Raw genomic sequence first — 24,054 nt, 5'->3', positions numbered from 1 at the left:
ATGATACAAGGGTATTTATTTTTAAACGCGCACACATACTATTTATTTATTCATACAGGCAGTTCTTTTAACACATCCATATACAATATCATTCCGTGTGTCCAAGGGTCTCCACGATTGATGCTCGATCGAATCATGGTCAGACGCCAAGGATTCCGTGCCTGCCTTGTATCCTGGCGTACCCTTGCTAAATACCTAATCACTCAAGGCCGCCTCTCGGGCCACCGAAGATGCGATAGGCATATTTATTTTGTTCCTATTTATTTTCTTCCATAATTCCCTCTCAAAACACAACATTCAAAAACAGACCACATAACACAAGACCATGAAACTTCAACAAATAAGAATTTCAACAACTCTTAGGTGATCAGGCTAATCGTCCTTGGAAAAACTTATCTGTTTCAGTTTTCTCACGCACTTTTCCGACAGCAACCAAATTCCGTTTTACTAATACACAATCTAAAACCAAATGTACCATTATTTCACATTCCATACCTTTCCGAAACTTTCATAAACATTCAATTACATACTAACATTTTACACAACTTGCGATCCGTCGATCGTACTTACAAAAATCGGGCAAGTGCGAGTCGGACTCGCGCACGAAGGGTTCCGTACCATATAAAAAAAAAAAACAAAAAAAAAAGCAAAAAAAAAACGGTCACCCATCCAAGTACTGACCACTCCCGACGTTGCTTAACTTTGGTCAAAAATCACGTTTGTTGTATGGGAGCCCCATTTAAATCTTTATTTTATTCTGTTTTTAGTATTTGTTGTTATAGCGGCAACAGAAATACATCATCTGTGAAAATTTCAACTGTCTAGCTATCACGGTTCGTGAGATACAGCCTGGTGACAGACGGACGGACGGACGGACGGACGGACGGACGGACGGACAGCGAAGTCTTAGTAATAGGGTCCCGTTTTACCCTTTGGGTACGGAACCCTAAAAACTAGTCCCACACTAACTCAATTCAGTTCGGTTCTTTACAACACCTATCAATGATTTATACTAAAGGTCATGTCCATAATTATAATATTTAGTCATTATTTCGTTTGTTAAACATGTTACAATCGTGTAAAAAAATGTCTAGTCCGATACAATAGTAAATTGCTATTAATAAAAAAAACAGTAGTAAAAAATAATCTAAACTTCTAATACATGTATGTATACTTAAAAGTAAAACGTTAATCTAGTATATGGTTAAAAGTCGGTAAATATTGAGGCATAGGTCCTTTGAAATTTATGTAGTACTTACTCTTTAATTTAATTACAACAAACTTTAAACGATCTAAAACCCGGCAAGAAGACTATGAAATTATGTGAGATGAAATAACAGACAACGCCTGCTAATCCATATATGGACTGCACGCGCCGCCGTCATGTCCATATTTTGTAGGAATTGATGAAAGTATGTCATGTACCTATGTCATGTTTTATTTTAATCGAAAATGAAGTCATTTATTAAACTATAACTTAATATGTTAAAGTACTTAACTGAAATTCATTGCTAATAGTAAAATAATCTAATTATTTTTCTCGGTAATCTATAGAAATAAAATATTGAATCCCATTTTTTGTAATTGATACCATAACCATATGAATTTCGTCATCACGCTGCATTTGAATTACATCAAAACATAAAAATAATCAAATATGCTGCCATTAAAAATATTACAAGATAAAAATCAATCTAAAAATTAAGAACACAAAAAAAAAACATACCTATGTCATTTTCTCCACAACAAAAATACAGAAATTTTCGGCCTGTTTGTTTGTTTTTAATTTGTTTTTATTACAATTTTGCTTATTGGATACGTATATGGCGTGACACTAATTTTATAAATACGTACTTCCGTAATGACTTATCTACTGTATCTACACTAATGAAAATATAAAGTTCTTAACAATTTTAAAAATAATTAGGTACGTTTAACACAACGACACAAAGTAAGTCCGTAATTATATTTTTATGTACAAGCATGTACTGTTCCACGTATCATAAGCATGTACCAAATGCCATGTCACCGTCACCACGCACTATCGAATTCAATATCGAATAAACGCTGTTGATCCTCCTGTTCTGGAATATAGCGACATCACCAAGGTCGACATCCACGCCCAAGGACATCAGCAACCCGGCTTTAACAACGACGACACCCATTCTTCATAGTAAATGGCAGTCCTTTACTGGTTAGTTCAGGTATTATTTAAGTTTCCGTCCATCACAGCCGATTTGTCCAGTTCTTTAAATTTTATTTATTTGTGAAATGTTCACTCTTTATTTGCAGTGTCTGTTTTCACTTTCTTTAATTCACTATTGCTTCCAAAGTACAAATTCACTATGTTTGTATTTTAAAGTCTCACTGGCTAGCGTGTCAAAGTGTTCTTTAAACAAGCGAGGTCACGCACAAATTTTACAAGAGGCCACACACGAAGTTCTTTTTCTGGCGGGCGTATCGCGCCGCCAGTGCAGCACGAGGCCGCACTGGCAGGATCGCCATGTGGTGTGGGGCGTTAATTAAGACAACCAATCGGTTATAAGTATGTCTTTATTCTGGATAATGTTCCTAAGTGCTAGCGTATATATAATAATAAGGCTACGTAAGAGTGTGCGTGGCTTAGCGCACACTACAGGTCTCTGCCTACCCCTCCGGGAAATAGGACATTGGGCCTCAAACTTTCGCCATACCAAATTTCAACCCAATCGGTTCAGCGGTTTAAGTGTGAAGAGGTAACAGACAGAGGTACTTTCGCAAACTTATTAATAGGGACAAAGACATATGTAACTTCGTATAAGACGAATAAAGTCTAAGGAAAAAACGTGCCTCGGAATTCAAGTAAAAGTCATTCTCGAATAGATGCCGCACACACCTTTAGCCTATCCTCGGCTAATAGATGGCGTGACGACACCGTTTCATATTTAACAATTTTAACACAGAGATATCAGTGAATGAACATGGATCAAAATGATATAAAAATAATAAAATCATTTATCCATATATATACATTTTTTGATAACTTTATACGTTTTCATTTTGAGTTTTAGTCGTGTGTCGATGGCAGTAAATTTACAGTGACTACAAAATGTACAATGACAGGACCCCTCTATACTATCTATTCTTTTTGATAGGGATTACATGTGTAGAAATAAACCATTTTTAGATAAGTATACATAAAGACTGCATTGCTTCCCAGAGCACCTATGCCCACATTTTTTACGCAATGCACACAAACACGGCAATGGTACCGATGTTTGTTGGGCTCGTGTGCGTGTTTATTACTAAACCTTTACCAGGCTAAGGGATATACAGGGTGGCCAAAAAATATGTGCATTCCCGTTGCCAGGGAGGTTTTGGGATTATACTGAGCAACTTGTACTACGGGACTTTTCGACGCCGTGTCAAACACAAAAGCTGTCACGCGGACGCCACGTCACCGAAGTGTCAAAACTGAAATTGAACTTTATGCATATGCACGTAAGTCTATGTTACTCTGTGGTTTGTGACCGATTAATCAGTCTGGCGTTGAACCTGCGGTGCGGATATATCGGTCATTGGCGTCCAAACGGTTAAATGTGTGGGTAGGTACGTTTTTATATATGACCCATTTTGCACCTTGTCACAGTGACAATCAATATGAAAGTCGCTAGAGACCTCATACTATGTCTCTAGCGACTTTCATATTGATTGTCACTGTGACAAGGTACGCAATGGGTCATAAATTAATACTTTCGACCGTACAGATGTAGTGTATAATTGTTTTCCTTCGTATTTTCTCGGAAACGTTCGTATTTATCATACTAATTGACTGCAACGTCAGGATACTTTTTGTAACAAGACTGACTGAAATAGCAGGACACGTTCGTACGATTCCGTGAAAAAACGAAGGAATATAATTATACCACCATAGTCTAATAAAACATGGTCTTCCATTCCCAGAGTGACACGGGCCTACGTCACAACAACATGGCCGCTATATATAGCGCTATCGCATATTATCATATAGCGCTGTCGCATGATGACGTAGGCCCGTGTCAGTTAGGTGACCTAGAAAAGACGGGAATGGAGTACCAGGCGGAGTATATTATTATACCATGTTATGCACTACATGTAGGTGTTTTGGAGGGACGCCGAGGTTAAAAAGATTACCTAGGCACCTTTACCGCACAATATTTTGAGGACTTAGTTCATGTTGCTGTGTCATTGCAATAAAAAGTTGGATTACATCGTAAACATTGTATTTATACTTTTGTACATTTTCGTCACAATAACATTTTATAAAACACGGACAACATGGTAATTTTGCAAATCAACCTCACTTTCACGGTACAAGCCGAAGTTTTACAATTCCACGAACAAATCGATTTCCCACATCTTGCTCTACACAAAAATTTTGCTTTCGAGAGTAATTAAGGGTACCTTACCTACCGGTAAATTTTAAAATTAAGATGGGGTTTCCGGATTTTCTAAGGTTCCGGATAAAAATTTGAGAGAGAGATTCTTAAGACCATAATCGAATTTTCTAGATCCTTTACAAAATATATACATTTGATTCCATAGTATATTAGATTTTTAAATTACAGATAACATGCATGAGGACAATGGAATTACAGTCAGCCTGAATAGTCGCATTTGTTTTGTTGCATCCGAATTTTAAAGAAAATTAATTTCATTTGTTGTAATACAACATTAATCCCTAACAACGACTTGATTTTAATTCCATTGTAATAGGTATTTTTCTCTTCTCCGCAGATAGATATGGTCTTCCTCTTTGCACTTTGTTACCTAAGTACTCAATCAGGCAAGTACCTAAGTCGTGGTACGGAATATGGAAGCCCCAGCGTGACCATGCGAATTCAGCCCGTCGACTATTTCTGAAAATAAGTAGACAGTTTACTTGACTCATTCAGCGCTGATCAAGACACATTGTCGCTAAGTCATTATATTGTATGAATGTTTTTCGCACTAAACAATGAATAACTTTCTATATGGACTACGGCGGCGTATCGGTATAGACACGGAAATAGTAAACGCTCTACCAGAAGTAAATTATCTGCTATAATACCAATATCGTAAGCATTCATAACAATCTCAGCACGTAAGGTGAGGGGAGCAAAATGCGCCTACCTTTAATATATATGCATATAGATATATAATGGTAGGCGCACTTCGCCTATCTCACCTTATGGCTTGCATTAATTGCACATTCATTCCTTGGTGCATTACGAAATATAATTTCTTCTTAAATCTAAATACGTCTAGTGGCATTCAAACCTTAAATTGGTTCTTCTTCTTACTGTTCTTAGTTCTGCACTTATGACTAGGTAATTACAAGCGAGCGCCACTAGGAGTAATGTCAAAATTCAAAATCTAGATTAGTTTGAATGCCGCTCTTGTACCTAATTTAGTAGGTACACTCTTACTTTAAAACGCCATAAATAAGTTATAGACTAATTCAGATTTATGAAATATGGTATCCGTTTGATTTTAATCTTAGTGCGTCGCGCTTGCGCTCATGTACGAACGTCTTCATTCAAATCCGATATGTATTATATTTAACAAAATCTGAATTAGCCTTCTAGTCCTATGAAAAAATACTAATGTCACGTGTGGTGTGTCTTACATTTTCGTTACAGTTGACTCCCTACGACGACTAACTTTTCACAGGCAGTCCATGGTGTCTTCTTTGACGATCATTGGCGGCGCATATGGGCCATGGTGGATGCCGAACGAGTACGCGTACGGATTCTGCAACGTATTTATTATTTTTATAGAATTGGCGACAGAGAACGTACAATAGAACGTGCCAAGTCAATAACCGCTTCACATGGCGACACTGATACGGCCCCATCCCATAGGTAGGCTTCATCCCATATTATGTTATTCTGTGTCTACTTCTTCAAAATAAGAGATAGGTTTGCAAGTAGTGTGTGTGTACCTTCTTAGTGTTGTAGAGGTTGGGTGGATAAGCCGCAGGTCCGGGGGTTTTGGTGCGGCCCTGGTAGCCCAAACGTGCACCCAGCGAGTAAATCGGTTGCCTGTAACACAAACGCAACATTTCTCATAAACCATCCATTTCCGCTGTATATATGCGTCGGAATATACTGATACTGATGCGATTGCAATATTTTATTTATTCCATTGGTTCTCGTTCTTACTACCTATTATAGCACCTAGTATCTAAAGTTAGGTATGCCTTCGGCTTTTAATATTTTTATAGCGTAGGTATTATTACACCAGTGAGACCCAACCTAGTTCTGTAAACGTCGGTGTTCTGCTGGAAGTAAACGGCGGGCCCCGGCGACTTGGACTTGAGGTTGTAGCCGGAGCGCGGCGCCATGGACCAGGCGGCCGTGCCCGGACCCAGGCGCAGCGCGTACGCGTTGGGCGCGGGCACCATTCGCTTCAGAGCGTAGCCGAGTCGCGCGCCCATCGAGTACTGCGGGGCTCTCGCTGTCTGTGGCGGGCAGCGCTCCGGCGCGTGAGCGCCCGGCCCTGGCGTGCGGAGCGTCGACCGTACTGGAAATCTGCAAAACACACATACTCCGTATCAGTGGCCATGCGGACACTATTTCAGTCGATTACATAGTCAAGGACAATAATAAAAACCGGCCAAGTGCGAGTCGGACTCGCGCACGAAGGGTTCCGTACCATTACGCAAAAATCGGCAAAAAAAAATCACGTTTGTTATATGGGAGCCCCACTGAAATATTTATTTTATTCTGTTTTTAGTATTTGTTGTTATAGCGGCAACAGAAATATATAATCTGTAAAATTTCAACTGTCGAGCTTGATAGCAACCGTGATCGGTTCATGAGATACAGCCTCGTAACAGACAGATATACAGACACAGACGGACAGAGGAGTCTTAGTAATAGCAAAGAGAATAGATAGTATAGAGGGATCCTGTCATAGTAAATTTTGTAGTCACAGTAAATTTACTGCCACCTAAAATGAAAACGTATAAAATTATCAAAAAAATGTATATAAATATGGATAAATGATTTTATTATTTTTATATCATTTTGATCCATGTTCATTCACTGATATCTATGTGTTAAAATTGTTAAATATGAAACGGTGTCGTCAGCCGTCAGCGGTAGCCGAGCATAGGCCAAAGGTGTGTGCGCCATCTATCCGAGAATGACTTTTTCTTGATTTCCGAGGCACGTTTTTTCCTTAGACTTTATTCATCTTATACGAAGTTACATATGTGTTTGGTAATAGGGTCCCGTTTTTACACATACAGTTACATATATTAAAAAAAACTGTATGTGTAGATCAACGCGATGTCTCTAATTATAATATTTTCTACAGCGATAATTTTACCGATGCCATCACTGGTTGCCTGAATTAAAATTAATGCTAGTACCTATTCATATCACAGACAATACGGACTAGGTATAGCTAGGGTTGCCATAATTAGTCGGAACTGATAAGGGACAGTGGTATTCTAGAGCAGGGGTCTCCAAACTTTTTTACCTGAAGAAACTTTCGCGCGGGCCACCGAGGGGGGGGGGGGTGTAGTATCTGGTTGCTAGGATTCGAACCCGGGTTGTTTTGTTTCTTTTTCAAAATAAAGGAATTTAAGTAAAATGAGCCAGCTTAAGGATTTAAGGTAGTTTCCCTACGTGCATATGCATAAAGTTCAATTTCAGTTTTGACACTTCGGTGACGTGGCGTCCGCGTGACAGCTTTTGTGTTTGACACGGCGTCGAAAAGTCCCGTAGTACAAGTTGCTCAGTATAATCCCAAAACCTCCCTGGCAACGGGAATGCACATATTTTTTGGCCACCCTGTATATCCCTTAGCCTGGTAAAGGTTTAGTAATAAACACGCACACGAGCCCAACAAACATCGGTACCATTGCCGTGTTTGTGTGCATTGCGTAAAAAATGTGGGCATAGGTGCTCTGGGAAGCAATGCAGTCTTTATGTATACTTATCTACATACATACATACATCACTGGCTCAGTGACCCAAAGAGGATCTTGGCCTCTGACACAAGAGAGCGCCACTCTGCCCTATACTTATCTAAAAATGGTTTATTTCTACACATGTAATCCCTATCAAAAAGAATAGATAGTATAGAGGGGTCCTGTCATTGTACATTTTGTAGTCACTGTAAATTTACTGCCATCGACACACGACTAAAACTCAAAATGAAAACGTATAAAGTTATCAAAAAATGTATATATATGGATAAATGATTTTATTATTTTTATATCATTTTGATCCATGTTCATTCACTGATATCTCTGTGTTAAAATTGTTAAATATGAAACGGTGTCGTCACGCCATCTATTAGCCGAGGATAGGCTAAAGGTGTGTGCGGCATCTATTCGAGAATGACTTTTACTTGAATTCCGAGGCACGTTTTTTCCTTAGACTTTATTCATCTTATACGAAGTTACATATGTGTTTGGTAATAGGGTCCCGTTTTTACACATACAGTTACATATATAAAAAAAAACTGTATGTGTAGATCAACGCGATGTCTCTAATTATAATATTTTCTACAGCGATAATTTTACCGATGCCATCACTGGTTGCCTGAATTAAAATTAATGCTAGTACCTATTCATATCACAGACAATACGGACTAGGTATAGCTAGGGTTGCCATAATTAGTCGGAACTGATAAGGGACAGTGGTATTCTAGAGCAGGGGTCTCCAAACTTTTTTACCTGAAGAAACTTTCGCGCGGGCCACCGAGGGGGGGGGGGGGGGGGTGTATCTGGTTGCTAGGATTCGAACCCGGGTTGTTTTGTTTCTTTTTCAAAATAAAGGAATGTCTCCTTTAAGTAAAATGAGCCAGCTTAAGGATTTAAGGTAGTTTCCCTCCAGAGCCCGACTTATCTTTCCACACTGTATATGGCGGCCTAGGCCAGTTTTGCTTGTAAACACCTACTCTATTTGCACATGTGCGAATAGAGCCGGCCAGCAGTGTTGAACCGGTTGAAGTTGTGTCCACGTAGGAGGGTTTAGGTCTCTCAGTCTCCTTTCCGTAGCTGTTGTTTAACAACAGTAACGTGCCAATGACATGAAAACGATAATAACCTGGCCCCGAAGCTCCAATTAGGCGACGTGACGAGACCATCGCGCGTCACCCGGTCGATGCGGTAGCTCGGGCCGGGCCCGAGGGTCTTGAAGCGGGCGTCCTGCCGCGAGCCGAACGAATACATGGGCGCGCGGTCGCGCGACGGGTCGTGCAACGGGAATCCCACCGTCGTCGGCAGCATGTAGGCGCCGGGCCCCGGACCTGCGGCGTTTAACGGCGCGATTCGGGAAATGTATTGGAGATTCACTAGATATGAAATAGTAAAGATATGTGACGTTCCACGGCAAAAGTTACCTTATGGCGGCTGGCGCTTACGCTATTATTAACGCCACTCCATTATTCAGCCGGGGCAATGGTACCTTTTGCCGTAGAACGTCACATATCTTTACTATTTCATATCTAGTGAATCTCTAATTCATTCCCCGAATCGCGCCGTAAGTAACATAATCAATATATTTACAACTAATGACGACACATCGTCGTTTCACTAGGGCAGCGGTCGGCAACAAGCGGCCCGCGGGCCGCATGCGGCCCGCGAACCTCTCACTTGCAGCCCGCGAGCCTGCCTGGCTATTTTGTATGTAATATTGACAAACAACAATGTCCGATAAAGTCATAAATATTAACAAAGTGCGACCCGCGTCCACTTCGTTAACTGCTATGTGGCCCTTAGCTGCTAAAAGGTTGCCGACCGCTGCACTAGGGAGGGAGGGATTTTCACTATTGGGTAGGTACAGTGGCGTTCCAAAGTGCATGGATAGGTAGATGTCGACCGTAATGCCTGAATATTACGGTTGAAACATCTCCATGCACTTTTGAACGCCAGTGTACATAACCGATATAGTATATATGCTATCGGCTACGAACCATTAAAAAATGACATCAAACCGATATTAGATTGATATTGAAATCATATTAATTAGCTGCCATTCGTGCGGGCGTCTCGCTCGCACTAATACTTGTGCGGACAAGTCAGAGCTAAATTAATGCGTGAATGACAGCTAACTGATATCATTCTAAGGCGGTTATCACACTGGAGGCGAATCGCACGTCGGTTCGATGTTTGAGCGAAACAACGCTATGCGCGTATTACTTAAACTTTAAAGCGATATCTCGCTCGCACATCGGGGCGACGTGCGAATCGCATCCAGTGTGATAACAGCCCAATATCGGTATGATGTCAATCAGTGCACTTCGAATTGGCCTGTGTGATGTTAAAATTGTGTGTCTCAGATGTTAGAACTTTTGCTGTATTGAGAGAATACTTTGCTACGAGCTAATCGCTGTAGAACCACAACATAGCACAAAGCACTATTATAGTTATTCTGTGACAAAGCGTAGTAAGAGAAATTATACATACCTACCTACATAAACAAGAAACGATATTATCATTTTAAAATATACGAATACGCCTCAAGAATGTGCAATATTCTATACAATATTCTAATAAAGAAGTTTCTGTACAATCTTCTAATAAAGAGTTAAAATTAGTTAAGAGTGTTAAGAGGTATGGACATTGCACAATCTATTATTTATTTTTAAATACGCCTCTAACGGGAGTGCTACGCCGTAGACAACGTAGCGCCGTAGCATAGTAGTCGGTCATGCCTCATGCCTAAAGCTATGTAAGTACAGTCACCAGCAGATATATATTGGAGCACTCAAAGTGCTCGCAAATATCTGACACGCCCCTATTGACAAGGTCTTGTCCTACTGCATACTCAGATATTTTTGAACGCCTTGGCCGCTCAGATGTATCTGATGACGACTGCACGGGCTATATACCAACTCAACTTAGCGGAAGAACTATTTACGAAATTTAACGAACGATACTCACCTAACGGTTTTTTAGACATTTTGATTATTAAAACCCACAACTATTGGGACACTAAACTAAAATTTTGTAACATAAATAAGTTTCAACATTTTTCACAAAAATTTTTGTAGGGTTGACATATTTCGGAAGGCCACGAAACAAGTGAACCGCGCGTCAGCCGATGACGACAAATTTGACAATAACCTGCATGCAGGTTAAGTTTTATGTTGTAGGTACGGTCGAGTGCATAAGTAGCGTAGTTTGTGTAAAATAATCACTGTTCAGCAATGATGCATTGTAAGTGTATCTACGCTCCATACTTCAGCTATTATTTGCAAGGATACAATATAAGATCTACATCACAATTCACGCAATTCAATTGGTAATAACCAAATCGTTACAGTTGTCTAAATACAACTTTAATTACATACCTTACAGTATAATAAAATATGTTAGTTAAGGTTTTGCTCCATTGTTATACGGGAATCCCTCGGGAGCTCGGGGCTTTTTAAGTATCACAATCCATAACCCCCGCGGGAACAATACAAGTCTTTATCCTTCAGTATATTGCATGAAATAAGATCTTTTATGACTTTTATGAGCAAGTGTATACTTACTTTACTCTTTGACAAGTGTGATGAAAATTAAATAACTGTTGCATTCTCTTCAGGCCAACATTGACAGACGTCAATCCACATCCGTTTGTCAGGAAATGATACCTAATATTAGATTACAAGCTTTACATTTCTTTAGCAAAGACCTTTTAAAATCTAGCCGACAATTTTTTCCGTTTCAAGAATGGAAGCGGTTAAGTGGATGTGCAGCAAGCGTTTGATCTCGTTACGCAGCGGGCGCGCACACGCGCCGCCGAACACTGATTGGACACTGATTGCTTCTGTTATCGCGCTTCTGCAGCCTCCAACCCTCTACAAAACATGTTAAACCCCGACAGAGTATCGCTTATCCTTTACAAACGTTTTAAGAACGATAGAGACAGTATGATTTGGTATACTGTGGTCCTTGTAGCCGGATGAGTTGATGTCGGAGATGGATCGTGGTTGCGGCATTGAGTGGGAGGCTACGGACGCGGCATGAGCGCTGAGGAGCGAAGTCTAGTTGCCTTCGTGCTCGTCTACCTGACATTCTTCTTAGATAATGTTCTGCTGACCGTGTTAGGTGAGTACGACTTATTCCTAATATGTATTAGTGTAAGTAGGTGGTAATTAGTGTTATTTATGGAGAGTGTAAATAGTCTAATAGGGCCTATGATATGTTTGCAGCTGCTACCCTTTTTTTAGGAGCCTATGATATGTCCCACTGCTCCGCAAAGGTGGCAAAGGCCTCTCCTTTCTTCCGCGCCACTCGTCTTTTTGGTCTGGTCCTGGTCCTCTGGCCCGGCTAACCTGGAAAATTTTTAAATTGCAATATTATTTTAAAAAATCCCAATAAAATAAAAGGTTCATAAATGGTTCAATAATATTGACAATAGATATTGATAATCTTATCTGAAAACCCATTGTCAAAAATATATTTTGTGTAAAGAATGACATTCATTTCTGTTTCTACCACAATATAAGTCGTCTATTGGTGTACAGTGCCCATCATCCCGGACTGGGTGCACGGCGGCGAGCTGGCGCGCTGGACGGCGCAGGACACGCCGCCGCCGCTGGCCGCGCTGCTCAACCACACCGTGCGCCATGCCATTGCACACGACAACGACACTCACGCGCATACCTTAGGCAAGCTAACATCATCAGAGCTGACATCAGAATGATGTCAGTTAGTTATCGTGCGTGTAGCTCGCGCCAATACATACACGAACCTATGTACCTACCTGTACCGCTATATAATGAAAATGCAGAGGCAAGCACGACAACGTTGAATGATGTCAGTTGGTTATTATTCACACGTGCACCTCGCTCGTACTTGTTTTTACATATTGGCGCGTGCGAAACGCACGGGCGAAAGCAAAATACATTAGGAATTTAACCCCTTATTTATGCATGTAATTGTACTTACTAAAAACGATTTATTTAAATTTGAAGTTTAATAGTTGTCAATAGAGTTGAATATCATATCCGCCATATATGGCTTCGTATGCGGTAAATGGTGAAATACCAAAATGTACATTCTAATTGACATCTAGCACTGAATGGTTTAAATGTTACATAAATAACGCACATTCTACAGCGGGAAATAATGCTACGTCGTAGCCGTAGCACTTGCAGCGTTGGCAACGATCTTTCTAGCCAAATAATGGTTCCAGTCTTCCAGTAGGCTTAGCACACAGGAGCGCCGCGACCGTATCTCGCCCGTGAGATATACTAGCCGTCCGTCCCTCTCTAATTAATACTGTTAGAAAAACACGGGTAGTCTATCTAACGGGCGAGATACGGTCGCGGCGCTGCTGTGTTTAAGCCTACAGAACTCGAGACATTTAAGATTTAGAATTAACATCCAGCGGGCTCAGCACGGTTCCATTTTTATCGACTATCACTATGCGCGTCCCTTTCGCACTTACAAACTTGTTAGAACGTGACAGGCATGGTGACAAGGGATAAAAACGCGACCGTGCTAAGCCGCCAGGTACCTATAAATCCGACTATTACGACCAAGCCAAAAGAATAGAAGATTATATATGATTTTAGCACTCTATCATATGGATGTGGGTGGAAAATCTTTGTAACTATTTTGTATTTTCCACCGTAGGGTCAAAATTTAACTAACCCCTGGTGTCTTTCGTCCCAATTCGAACAATGCCTATTCGAAAATGTCACAGCGATCAATGTTCGGTATCGTATAAAACAGAACTTCCCAAAAAGAGGGAAACAAAAAAATCCGCGTACAACTTACATAAAGTAGAAATAATTTATCATTTTTATTTTATTAAATATATCATAATCATATTGCATAGGTTGGTTGTGTAGGCGCCGAATTTGTGCAAAACTATATATTAATCCGTTCTCTTCTTTATCGACTTGTAATTGTAACGTGACGTAGTTGAGAGCGTCCGACGTGGAGGAAGCACGGCAGTGGTGGGCGTGGTGCTGGGCGCGAAGGCTGCCGCGCAGTTGGCGGCGGCACCGTGGGCTGCTCGAGCTGCGTGTGGAGGGGCGGCACGGGCGCTCGGTGCGGGCACGGCGCTGCTGGCGGGCGCAGCTGGTGTGTTCGCGGCGTGCGGCGCTGGCGGCGGTGCGTGGTGAGTGTGGCCGTGCGGCCGTGGTGCTGGGTGCGAAGGCTGCCGCGCAGTTGGCGGCGGCACCGTGGGCTGCTCGAGCTGCGTGTGGAGGAGCGGCGCGGGCGCTCGCCGCGGGCACGGCGCTGCTGGCGGGCGCAGCTGGCGTGTACGCGGCGTGCGGCGCGGGCGGCGGTGCGTGGTGAGTGTGGCCGTGCGGCCGTGGTGCTAGAACTGCGAAGCCAGTCGTGTAGCGAAATACATATACACCCAGTATACACCTATTTAATAGTGCTCATTCAATTTAATAGATACTTGTTCCTCAGAGTAAAAAAAAAACATTAAGTATAAAATATTTGATATTAGGTGCGCAGGTGCGGGGCGCGTGCTGCACGGCGCGGGGTCGGCGCTGACGGGCGTGGCGGGGCTGGCATTGGTTGCCGCCTGTACACCGCAGCGGCTGCCGGCACTACTAGGCGCTGTGGCACTAGGTTTGTTGAATACCTCACATTACAATACGCGTCTCCCGAGCGTCGGCATTAAAATACTTCTTGACGGTGCTATTTAAATGGTTAGAACGGGACACGGCCGATGCAACTACCTCTTGCACAGGTGGGGGTGGAAGGACTCAGCCTTGTGTGAATGTGGTGAAGAGGCCGAAACCATGGAACATTATACAGCGCTGCCCTCTGCATTCATACTCTGGACCACCGGAAGACCTCCTTCATCTCACAACCCATGATGGCTGAACACACTGAATGTTGACATCTGATTTTATAATTGTTTTGTTGTAATTTTAATTGTTAATATATTGCCTATATTTTATGTACCTACTTGTGCCATACGACTAAATAAAATATTTAAATGGCCCGGTGTCGTAGTCCGCTCCCTGTTCACATAGATTGGTTACATTCGAAGTTATCTGCTTATTTGTATCAAATTGTTGATACAAACTATAATAAGACAGTGACCGGGAAGCCAATTCTGATTTAACATTTGTTAAGGTTTTGATACAACCTTGCCAATAGCTAACGCCTGGCTCACGCTCGATGTAATAGCTATAGAAAGAATAATAGTACATTACTACAGAGGCCGGGACGAAAGGGGTTGCCGGCCGAAGACATACAGACGGCCGAGCGAAGCGAGGCCGGATAGGTCTGAGCGCGGGCAACCCCATTTCCCGCCGAGGTATGTATAGTGCTTTTCTCAAACATGCAATGAAATAAATAAAATAAAAAATCCACGAAACCCAAATTTTATTTATAGAAATATCTAAAAGTAAAGTACACCCAAAATATAACCAACACGTACCTATATCATTATCACGCGTATGTTTTACACGAGTCATGTATTTTTACTACCCGTATATTTTCATGTATCTTTGATTTTTTCGCCTTGTATCCGTCTGACTGTCGTTTTCGTCACATAAGTTTACATAGACTTTCATGTTGATATCATGTTTCACATACATCGTTGCTTTATGCACGGAGTAAATAAGTATAATTTCCACAGTGTTGACGAATTTGTAGTTACATTCATTTAAAATATGCCACAAAACTGTTTCTAATAAACTGTAAGCCATTTTTCTTAGTTTCTCAAATAATAAAATTGCCATAAGCAACCATATACATACATACTTCGTCTTTGACTTGGCAGCAGAGGCAGCAATTAAGTTATTAAAATCAATTCTGCTTACGCTGCCAATTCCAACGCCTACGATTACAATTAATATTAATTTCATTATTTCGTCGGAACTCATATTAAAGTCAAAAAATCAACAACGCACCATAAATCCAATAAAACAGAATGAATATTTTTCAACTTTACCTCCATAACAATTTAAAAAATATAACTACGCGTGTTTGAGTAGACCTTTTTACCGCTACGTTTAGATGAAATATTTTAAATGTTTTTATTTGTGTAGTTAAATTTATAATTTAAAATTATAAAATTATAGAATGTATTATTTATTAAGTTCATGTTGATTTTATACAAATAAAACTGCAAATTATAGCAAACATTGTTTTTTGTTTTTTTTTATAGGCGTAGTGGCAGAGTGTCATTACGAACCATGAAGCAAATACTGCCTCTTGGTTTTTTTAATGGATGAATGCCACGATGCTGTGTCACAAATATCTGTGAAATGAAAATTAAAAAAGAGGACTTTGCCGGCCTAGGCCTGCAAGATGTGTATGAAATTCCATTAACGACCTTTTGTCCTAGCCGCACCTGAAAGGTCATACTTCGCAGCCTATTATAAGGAACATAACATCAATATTTCATTGCATGTTTGAGAAAATAATATTACTAGGTAGTAATAGGCATAGAGTTGTGTCATTAAATGCGCGAGAGATACACTCAGTGATACACTGCACTGCAAGCCGTAGGTCGCAACATTCGCACTCGTTTTCAATGTCAAAACTGTAACAAATTGTGAAATTAGAATAGGCCTCCAGATATATTATATCGACACTACGAGTATTCCAGCATTACGTTTTCTATCGCAGGTGTTTTGGTTGGCTACCCGACAGGCGGGCTACTCGACGCCGCTTGGAGTTTCCTCTTGCTGGCTGCTTTGCTTCTGGCTAACTTAGGTAATTTATATTAAGTTATGAATGAATTCATAATAGTCCTATTTGTTATTTAAACGGACTCGAAACATGTAGGTACCTACCTATCATCTAACTTTTACTCTACCATTATCAAATTTAATTACATACTTAGCTGATTAAGGCCGTGTTAGGTAGGTATATTACATTTTTTTGTGTTTCAGCTCTACAATGTGTATATTTACGAAAAGAGGAATTTAATCGGGTAAGTGATGAGCACTAGCAGTAATATTTAATTGACCACTGGATCGATGACCAGTAGATTAAGTTAAACTGGGGGCCGATTTTTGAAATTCGATCGCTCGATTTCGTGTATTTCATTAAATAATATCTTCACTACTATGCATTTAAATTCTACTAACAGAATTGAAAACGAGTGGTTAATACCACTCGATTCCAAATTTCTATCGCTCTTATTTCAAAAATTAGCATTTCGCCGTTTTCCGCCGATTTTCGAGTGACGAAATCGAGCGATCGAATTTCAAAAATCGGCCCCCTGAACTAAAAACTAAAACTAAAACTGCCCTATCTAAGACTGACATTAGATGGTATATACCAAGACCAGTGACCATTTGATCGACACTTATTATTGCAGCCTCATCACCATTGGTGCCTTAAAATAAGGTTGTTTATGTTTTGCCGCAGGACAAAGATTTTTATCGTGTGTTGTCATTTTATCGTGTACCTATTTTTTTTCCATTTCGTGATGCACGTTACAAAATATACAAATGATTCGATAAATGTACAATTGTACCTACATATTAGTTACCAATAAATAAGTTTTTGGCAAAAATTTAATTTTTGGTACAAGCTTTTATCGCTGACTGTACTTTTCTTACGACAGACAACGAATACTCATCGAGACAATTCTAAAAACCCCTACCCTAACACAATTAGGTTGCGTTGTTTCATCACAGAGTTCCTATGGCCACCTCCTGTCTCCATCATCAGATCAGTTCGACAGTACCATATTATTGTATTGTCATCAGAACTACATACAGCTGCCAATTTTCATGACGATACGATCCTTGGAAGATGGTTAAATTAGTTACCTTAGATTCCATTACATAGTTAGTTACAAACAGGTCGACCTAATAAAAGCTTGTTAAAAAGGGCTTTCTCTTATTACAAGTCGATGGGCGCCGACGTCGCCAACGCGTTCCTTTAAATAAACTGATGATGGCCATCAGGTGACCGGCAGTAGCGGCGGTTCGTCCAGTGCAGGAGGCGCGGGCTACGCCGCGCCGGCCGCGGCGTGCGCAGGCTGCGTGCTGCTCACCACCTGCGTCATGGCCGCCCTCGAGCCAACCCTGCCGCCGTGGATCCGCGCGCGCTTCCATCCGCAGGTGCGTGTGCTATATGTCAAATGAGCGGGAGTCTAGGGACGGGCTCTTCACCACGTGCGTCATGGCACTCATGGCCGCCCTCGAGCCCCGAGCCACCCGCAGGTCAATTGTACTTATGGAACGGTGGCCAAAGCTACTATCAGTAGCGTCCATAGAACTCCAGTAATTCCCACCAGCAATACTATGCAGCATGCCTATTTTTGTTACAGTGGTGTACAATTCATACGTAATTCTTATTAAGGCGCGCCGCGGACTGAACGCAAGTGTGGGCAGCGGTGCTATCGTCGCCGCCCGCCGCCGTGACCACCGCCATCGTCCAGAACAGATTCATTCAAGTACCTATATACATACCTTTTTATTGAGTAGCTCGAACGGTCCAGCTTGAATGACTTGGTTAAAATATATATTTAAATGACCCTGTTCTGGACGAGGATGGCATCCTGGCGACATGACTGGCGCCGGCTGATGCGGCCGGTCCGCGGCCTAATATTCATACGTTAAATGAGAACATGTTATGTGCAGCGATGGCAGACGGGCATCGTGTTCGTGCCCGATAGCGCGGGCTACCTACTGGCGACGTCGTGCGCGGGGCTGGCGGCGCGCGCGCTCGGCGCCGAGCGCGTGGCTCTGGCGGGCCAGGCCGCCGTTGGCGTCGCTGCGCTGGCGCTCCCGCACGCGCCTACGGTAGGGCTAGGTTTAATACACGAGGATGCGTAGCGAGGGAGTGAGGCAGAACCACTATAATATTGTCCACTAGTGCTGCGCTGAGCGAGTATGGTGAATGAAGTGACTCTTAACAAGGTGCCGACTGCGACAGGTGCCGCACCTCGCCAACATGTTTTGAAATTTACCGTTGTTTGTGGTGGCAGGTTTGGTGGCTTGCGCTGCCGCACGCGGCGCTGGGCGGCGGGCTGGGCGCGGCCGACGCGGCTTTGGTGCCGGCGCTCCTGGCGCGGGCGCCGCGGCAGGTGCCGCACCTCGCAGCCCTGCTGCAGGCTGCTTCAAGCGCTGCTTATGCTCTAGGTGGTATATTGCGTAACTTAGCTTTTATTAACGCCTAAACGCAATATTCGTTGATTGTGTTAAATGTGTGAATACTCAACTGGCGTGAAGAGGCGCACAATAGGGCAGAGTGGAGCTCTCTTGTGTCAGAGGCCAAGATCCTTTTTGGGTCATTAAGCCAGTGAAGTACCTAAGTAAGTGTTAAATGTGTGAAGTCTAAGACAAATTTTTGCTTTAAATTCAGTAGCTAATGTAGATGGCGCAATACCGCTCCATACATTATGCGGTAATTCTTGTTGTCAAAAGTTGACGTTTTAGAATTCAGTTCCCGCAAAACATATGGTGCCTAGGGATATTGCAATCCGGTCCGGCGGATCCGGTAATCCGGCCGGATCCGGCACTTTTTTAGAGTTACCGGATCCGGTTAAAATCACCGGATCCGGGAAAATAGAAAAAAAGACCGCACACAGCACCTACTGTGCGTTTTAGGTGAGATAAAGACGACGGATAGAAGAAAGAAGTTAAACAGAATAAAGAACGAATGATAAAGTCCAAATTTAGTAAAATAAGAAGATATTTAATATGACGATGATTGAGAACAGAAGAGGATTTCCTCTTCTTTCATGTTGGTGGCACAAATCGGCACGATACGACGCTTACTTAAATACTTAGAAGTAAAAATTAAAGGATGGAGATGTCATGGAAGGCATGTACAACGACCGGTCTGGCTTAGTGCTGGGTAGTGACCATTCAGTGACCCTACCTATGAAGCCGATGGTCCTGGGTTTGAATCCCGGGAAGGGCATTTATTTGTGTGATCAACACAGATATTTGTTCCTGAGTCATGGGTGTTTTCTATGTATATAAGCATGTATTTATCAATATACTATAGGTACGTATATATATCGTCGCCTAGTAGTACTACCCAGCTAGCTAGTACCCATAGTACAAGCTTTGCTTGGGGCTACGAGTAGGTCGATCTGTACCTATAAGATTGTCCCCAAATACTTATTTATGGATTATTTATTTATTTAAGATTTAGGCTATAAAACTATTTATAAGCAAGATAATATTGGAGCGCATTTCATATAATTTTGGTTAAAAGTAAAATATCTTGTTACTAGAATGGATGTCAGCGTTACAAATAATTCCATCAAAGAACAGTTACGAAAACTTGTCCTTTCAAGGAGTTCCAATTCCCATCCCATAATTATCCCATTAACAGGCTTTGGAATCTAATATAATTTATAATTAAGTAGGGTCAGTTGTTCTACATTGAAACAATCGGACACAGTGTAACTTTGCGATATCTCGGAAACTAGGTGTTACCAGCTAGTGCCGTCTGTCAAGCAAGGGCAGGCTCAGGGACCCCCAGCACCTCCCCAAAACACGAGCGCGCCTCGGAGAAGGAGCACGCTGCTACGAGCATTATTATGAATTCGTGCAACAAAAGTAAATTTTTTCATTTAAGTTTCGCAATTTTTTACCAAGATATAGACTCGAGTTTGGCGTTTTTTAAGTTTTTGTTATGTTCTATGTGTATTAAATTTTATTTGGAGCTAAATATTTTTTAATTTCTTTCACTCTTTGGTGCAGTTTTTATTAATTTATTAAAAAAACACCCCCTAGTCTCACAATGAAACATTTTTATGTAGTTTAATGATGTTCACTGAACACCAGGACCAGCACACAATGAAACAAACTCATTATTTTTTTAAATAATTAAAACCTATGTGCTAAATTTGTGAAACTAAAATACCATGAAAATTGGTAATAATTTGTCTATCATATGACAAAATATAAGATACTTAACTTTAGGAATGGCTGAGATAGGATGGCTTATATGTTGAATGTTTCATTGATGGCAAGGTTAAGGACACATGTCTTACATTGAAACAGTCGTGTATAAACAGTATGTTGCAAGAAAGTGTATGAAATCAAGCATGGAGATGTTCAAAACCCTCCCGCGTCTATCTAGTTGGCAATCATGCTCCGTGGACATAAAAGGCGCCTTTTTCGCAGCATGCCGTACCTGCCGACCAGATTTTCGATTCACAATGAAACTCAGGTGTGTGTACAATGAAACAAGTCTTTCGCTTTTAGATATTTCAGCAATCTTATAATGTTTCCATATGTCGGAAACCTTTTAAATAACTAATTTCAGCATACCACTATTTTCTCCTTTCCTTTCTCATTAATTGAGTGAAAGCATATATGTATTAATGTCACTTATTTATTACACCGTTTCAATGTTTATTAACGATGTTTCATGGTAGACTATAATTATTACATTTGTTTCACTGTAAAAATCAGAGTGTTTCATTGAAAACATGCACAAGTACACAATGAAACAAAACTCATTTTTCAAAAAAAGGCTTATAACACAGGAACTGTTACAGATAAGTAGAAACCAAGAATGCCATATGATAGCCAACGAAATTGTTTATCTTCATACGAAATGTCACACTCATAACTTTAAAAACACCAGAGATAGAAAGACTTGAACTTTTAGTGTTTCATTGATCAACAAGTTACCCTAGGTATAATTTAAACGTAAATTTGAGCAGAATGTGAATGATTAAATATAATAAAATTAATAAATGACTTAGATTTCAAATTTTATTTTTAAATTGAGACTGACATTGTGACACTTTTTAATACTTAGGGCTCAATTAGACGATGCAATGTAATGAAACATTGCGGTTTTTGATCGGTCGGTTGAATTGGACGTAATCAACAGTCCGCAATATAACTAAAATCGCATGCGAGTTCGCGCGCCGTCTAAATCAGCACTTAGTTTTATTTTATTGTTAAAAAGTTATTTCTTATTAACTTCAAATATTTGTTTTATGAATACATTTGTAACTTGTAACCTTTGTTTCTCATATAACGCATAAAACTTGAAAAATATGTCATTTAATTAACCTTAATATCCTTATACCTAACCGGATCCGGTCCGGCCGGATCCGGCCGGATTGAGGCCAGAATCCGGCCGGATGCGGCCGGATTGAAAATCAATCCGGTTTGCAATCCCTAATGGTGCCATACAGCGCCATCTTCTTCAGCTGTCGAACTTAGTGGCACGATACGATTTTTTTCTTAGACATTACAAACTGTAGGAAACTGTAAGTCTACAATATTAGTAAATGCAATTTGTATCCAATGTAACAATACGAGACTGTTTGTTTCTAAATAAAAATTAAAAAAAATTACACAACTTAAATTATAAAATCAATAAATCTTTGGTAAAAGTATCAGCCATTTTTGCGTTCATAAAACATGATGATGATTTCCGTCCAAAAATAGATACCTAGGTACATGCTTTTACTACCAATGAATTTTAGTTAAATTCCGTCAACTTCTTTATTCAAGTGATGTTAAACATGGAGGACTACCAATTCGCAACTTTTTAATCGTATTACTTAGAATGTAACGGGCCCCTGTGGTGTACAGGCCCTGCACTAGGCGGGCTGCTGGCGTGGCGCTGCGGGTTCGCCACGGCGCTGCGCGTGCTCGGCGCCGCCAACCTGCTCTACGGCATGTTTCTCTACACCCGGCTCAAGAAAGACCCACTCTCGACACAGGTTAGCCAGCTACTAGAATCGGAACGAGCTAACTCTGCACAGACTTCACAGTGCCAGGGTGAGGAAGTGTCAATATATGACTTTTGTAATGGTACCTAATACATGCACACTTGGTCATGTGAAAGTTGGTTAGAGTTAGCTTAGACGCACTATACGATAGTACATAGCTCTGCTCATTATCAAGCAACTCCATATTTTCTGAATATCTACAAAAGCGCCAAACGACTGGCGTCTTGGCTAGGCCCCTAGAGGCGCGCTTCACCGCGCCGCGGTCCGTGAACCACTTCGTTCGTTAGTTCGTTATTTGCTTCTCTGTCGTTCGAAAATGCAAAAGTGATAGAGAGGCAAATACCGAACTTTTGATTTTACATGTTCACGGCAGGCCCCCAGGTACTAAATACTATGTTGACCGATCGTAACGCGACCATACTCATACTCATCTTATGTTGATCAACAGTGGGGCGCCAGTACGCCTGATGAGGACGACTCCGAGGCGTGCGAGTCTGGAGTAGAGAGCACGCCGCTTCGACCGCGGCAGTATACGCAGCTGCACTAGAAGCACTACTTCCGCTCGAGACATTTACAACACTTTTTTACTAGGTACCTACTACTCGTACAGTGGTATTAGTGGCTCATTGCGACTCTACATAACACTCTGCCTGAAAAATATTAATACCTATAACTCATCATACTAGATACAACCATTGTGTCTAATTGTCTGTAAAGGATTTTGAAGTACTTATACATAATATCTGGCTGAATTTAACACATAGGATTGCGCTAGTTTCTGTCCATGCTCTAGTTTTCGTCCATTTGACGGATTAGCAAATAATATAATATATGTATTTAATTTGCTATTTGACAATTAAGGATTGCGATAAGTCGAAATTTGTACAGCGATAGGTTTATATTCAAATTTCGTCAAGTGGACGAAAACTAGAGCTGGGCGAAAACTAGCACAATGACCCTATTTTAATCATTCTTATTCTGGAAATTATCTTTAAGCTTGTTATACAGTATCCAACTGTCCAACTACTTACTTAAATAAATCGTACTTATAAAAAATTGTTTATTTTCTTTGAATACTGTGATGGGTATAGCGTTACAAGCAGTTACTTACATTATTATGTACACTATTTACTAAGACCAGACTAAGACTATTAATTTTCGTACATTACTTTGGTAAACACACTTTGTCAGTAGAAAAAGGCGCAAAATTCAAATTCTATGGGAGGACAACCCTTCGCGCCTACATTTTTTAAATTTGCAGCGTTTTTCTACTGACGGAAATGGCTTGCCAAACTATTTCTGTAAAAGCCGTAACAGACTACCGCACCGCACTGCGGCCTTGGTGTGCCGCACCCATAAGTGAGAGCTAGAAAAAGATATGTCTTTACTAAAGTTCTAATAAAGTTCCAGGTTCAAGTACAAAATTAAATATTATTAACATTAAGTGCAG

The 24,054-nt window shown here is 41.0% G+C and overlaps 2 protein-coding genes across 2 annotated transcripts in view; one reads left to right on the top strand and one right to left on the bottom strand.

Annotated features, from left to right (window-relative positions):
* Positions 1 to 4,224: 4,224 nt before the first annotated feature.
* LOC134803954 (ciliary microtubule associated protein 1B-like) overlaps positions 4,225 to 24,054 on the bottom strand; it is a 97,760-nt gene continuing 77,930 nt past the window's right edge. Inside the window, exons 2-7 of the mRNA XM_063776795.1 lie at positions 10,901 to 10,979; positions 9,063 to 9,264; positions 6,255 to 6,530; positions 5,942 to 6,041; positions 5,627 to 5,751; positions 4,225 to 4,877 (exon numbers count right to left, since the gene is read on the bottom strand). Coding sequence (XP_063632865.1) covers positions 5,665 to 5,751; positions 5,942 to 6,041; positions 6,255 to 6,530; positions 9,063 to 9,264; positions 10,901 to 10,919 — 684 coding nt within the window. The 5' untranslated portion in view covers positions 10,920 to 10,979 and the 3' untranslated portion in view covers positions 4,225 to 4,877; positions 5,627 to 5,664. The remainder of the gene's footprint in view (positions 4,878 to 5,626; positions 5,752 to 5,941; positions 6,042 to 6,254; positions 6,531 to 9,062; positions 9,265 to 10,900; positions 10,980 to 24,054) is intronic.
* On the top strand, positions 10,977 to 23,657 carry LOC134803925 (synaptic vesicular amine transporter-like). The gene is made up of 11 exons (XM_063776747.1): positions 10,977 to 12,055; positions 12,475 to 12,618; positions 13,880 to 14,078; positions 14,421 to 14,545; positions 16,562 to 16,648; positions 16,828 to 16,868; positions 17,854 to 18,009; positions 18,532 to 18,693; positions 18,879 to 19,032; positions 22,465 to 22,595; positions 23,053 to 23,657. The coding sequence occupies exons 1-11, from the start codon at positions 11,971 to 11,973 to the stop codon at positions 23,149 to 23,151; spliced, it is 1,383 nt and encodes a 460-aa protein (XP_063632817.1). The 5' UTR covers positions 10,977 to 11,970; the 3' UTR covers positions 23,152 to 23,657.

Source organism: Cydia splendana, chromosome 2 (assembly GCF_910591565.1).
Source record: "Cydia splendana chromosome 2, ilCydSple1.2, whole genome shotgun sequence".
Taxonomy (NCBI): domain Eukaryota; kingdom Metazoa; phylum Arthropoda; class Insecta; order Lepidoptera; family Tortricidae; genus Cydia; species Cydia splendana.
Note: the sequence above shows the minus strand (reverse complement) of the source record. Positions and strands in the feature narration are given on the sequence as shown.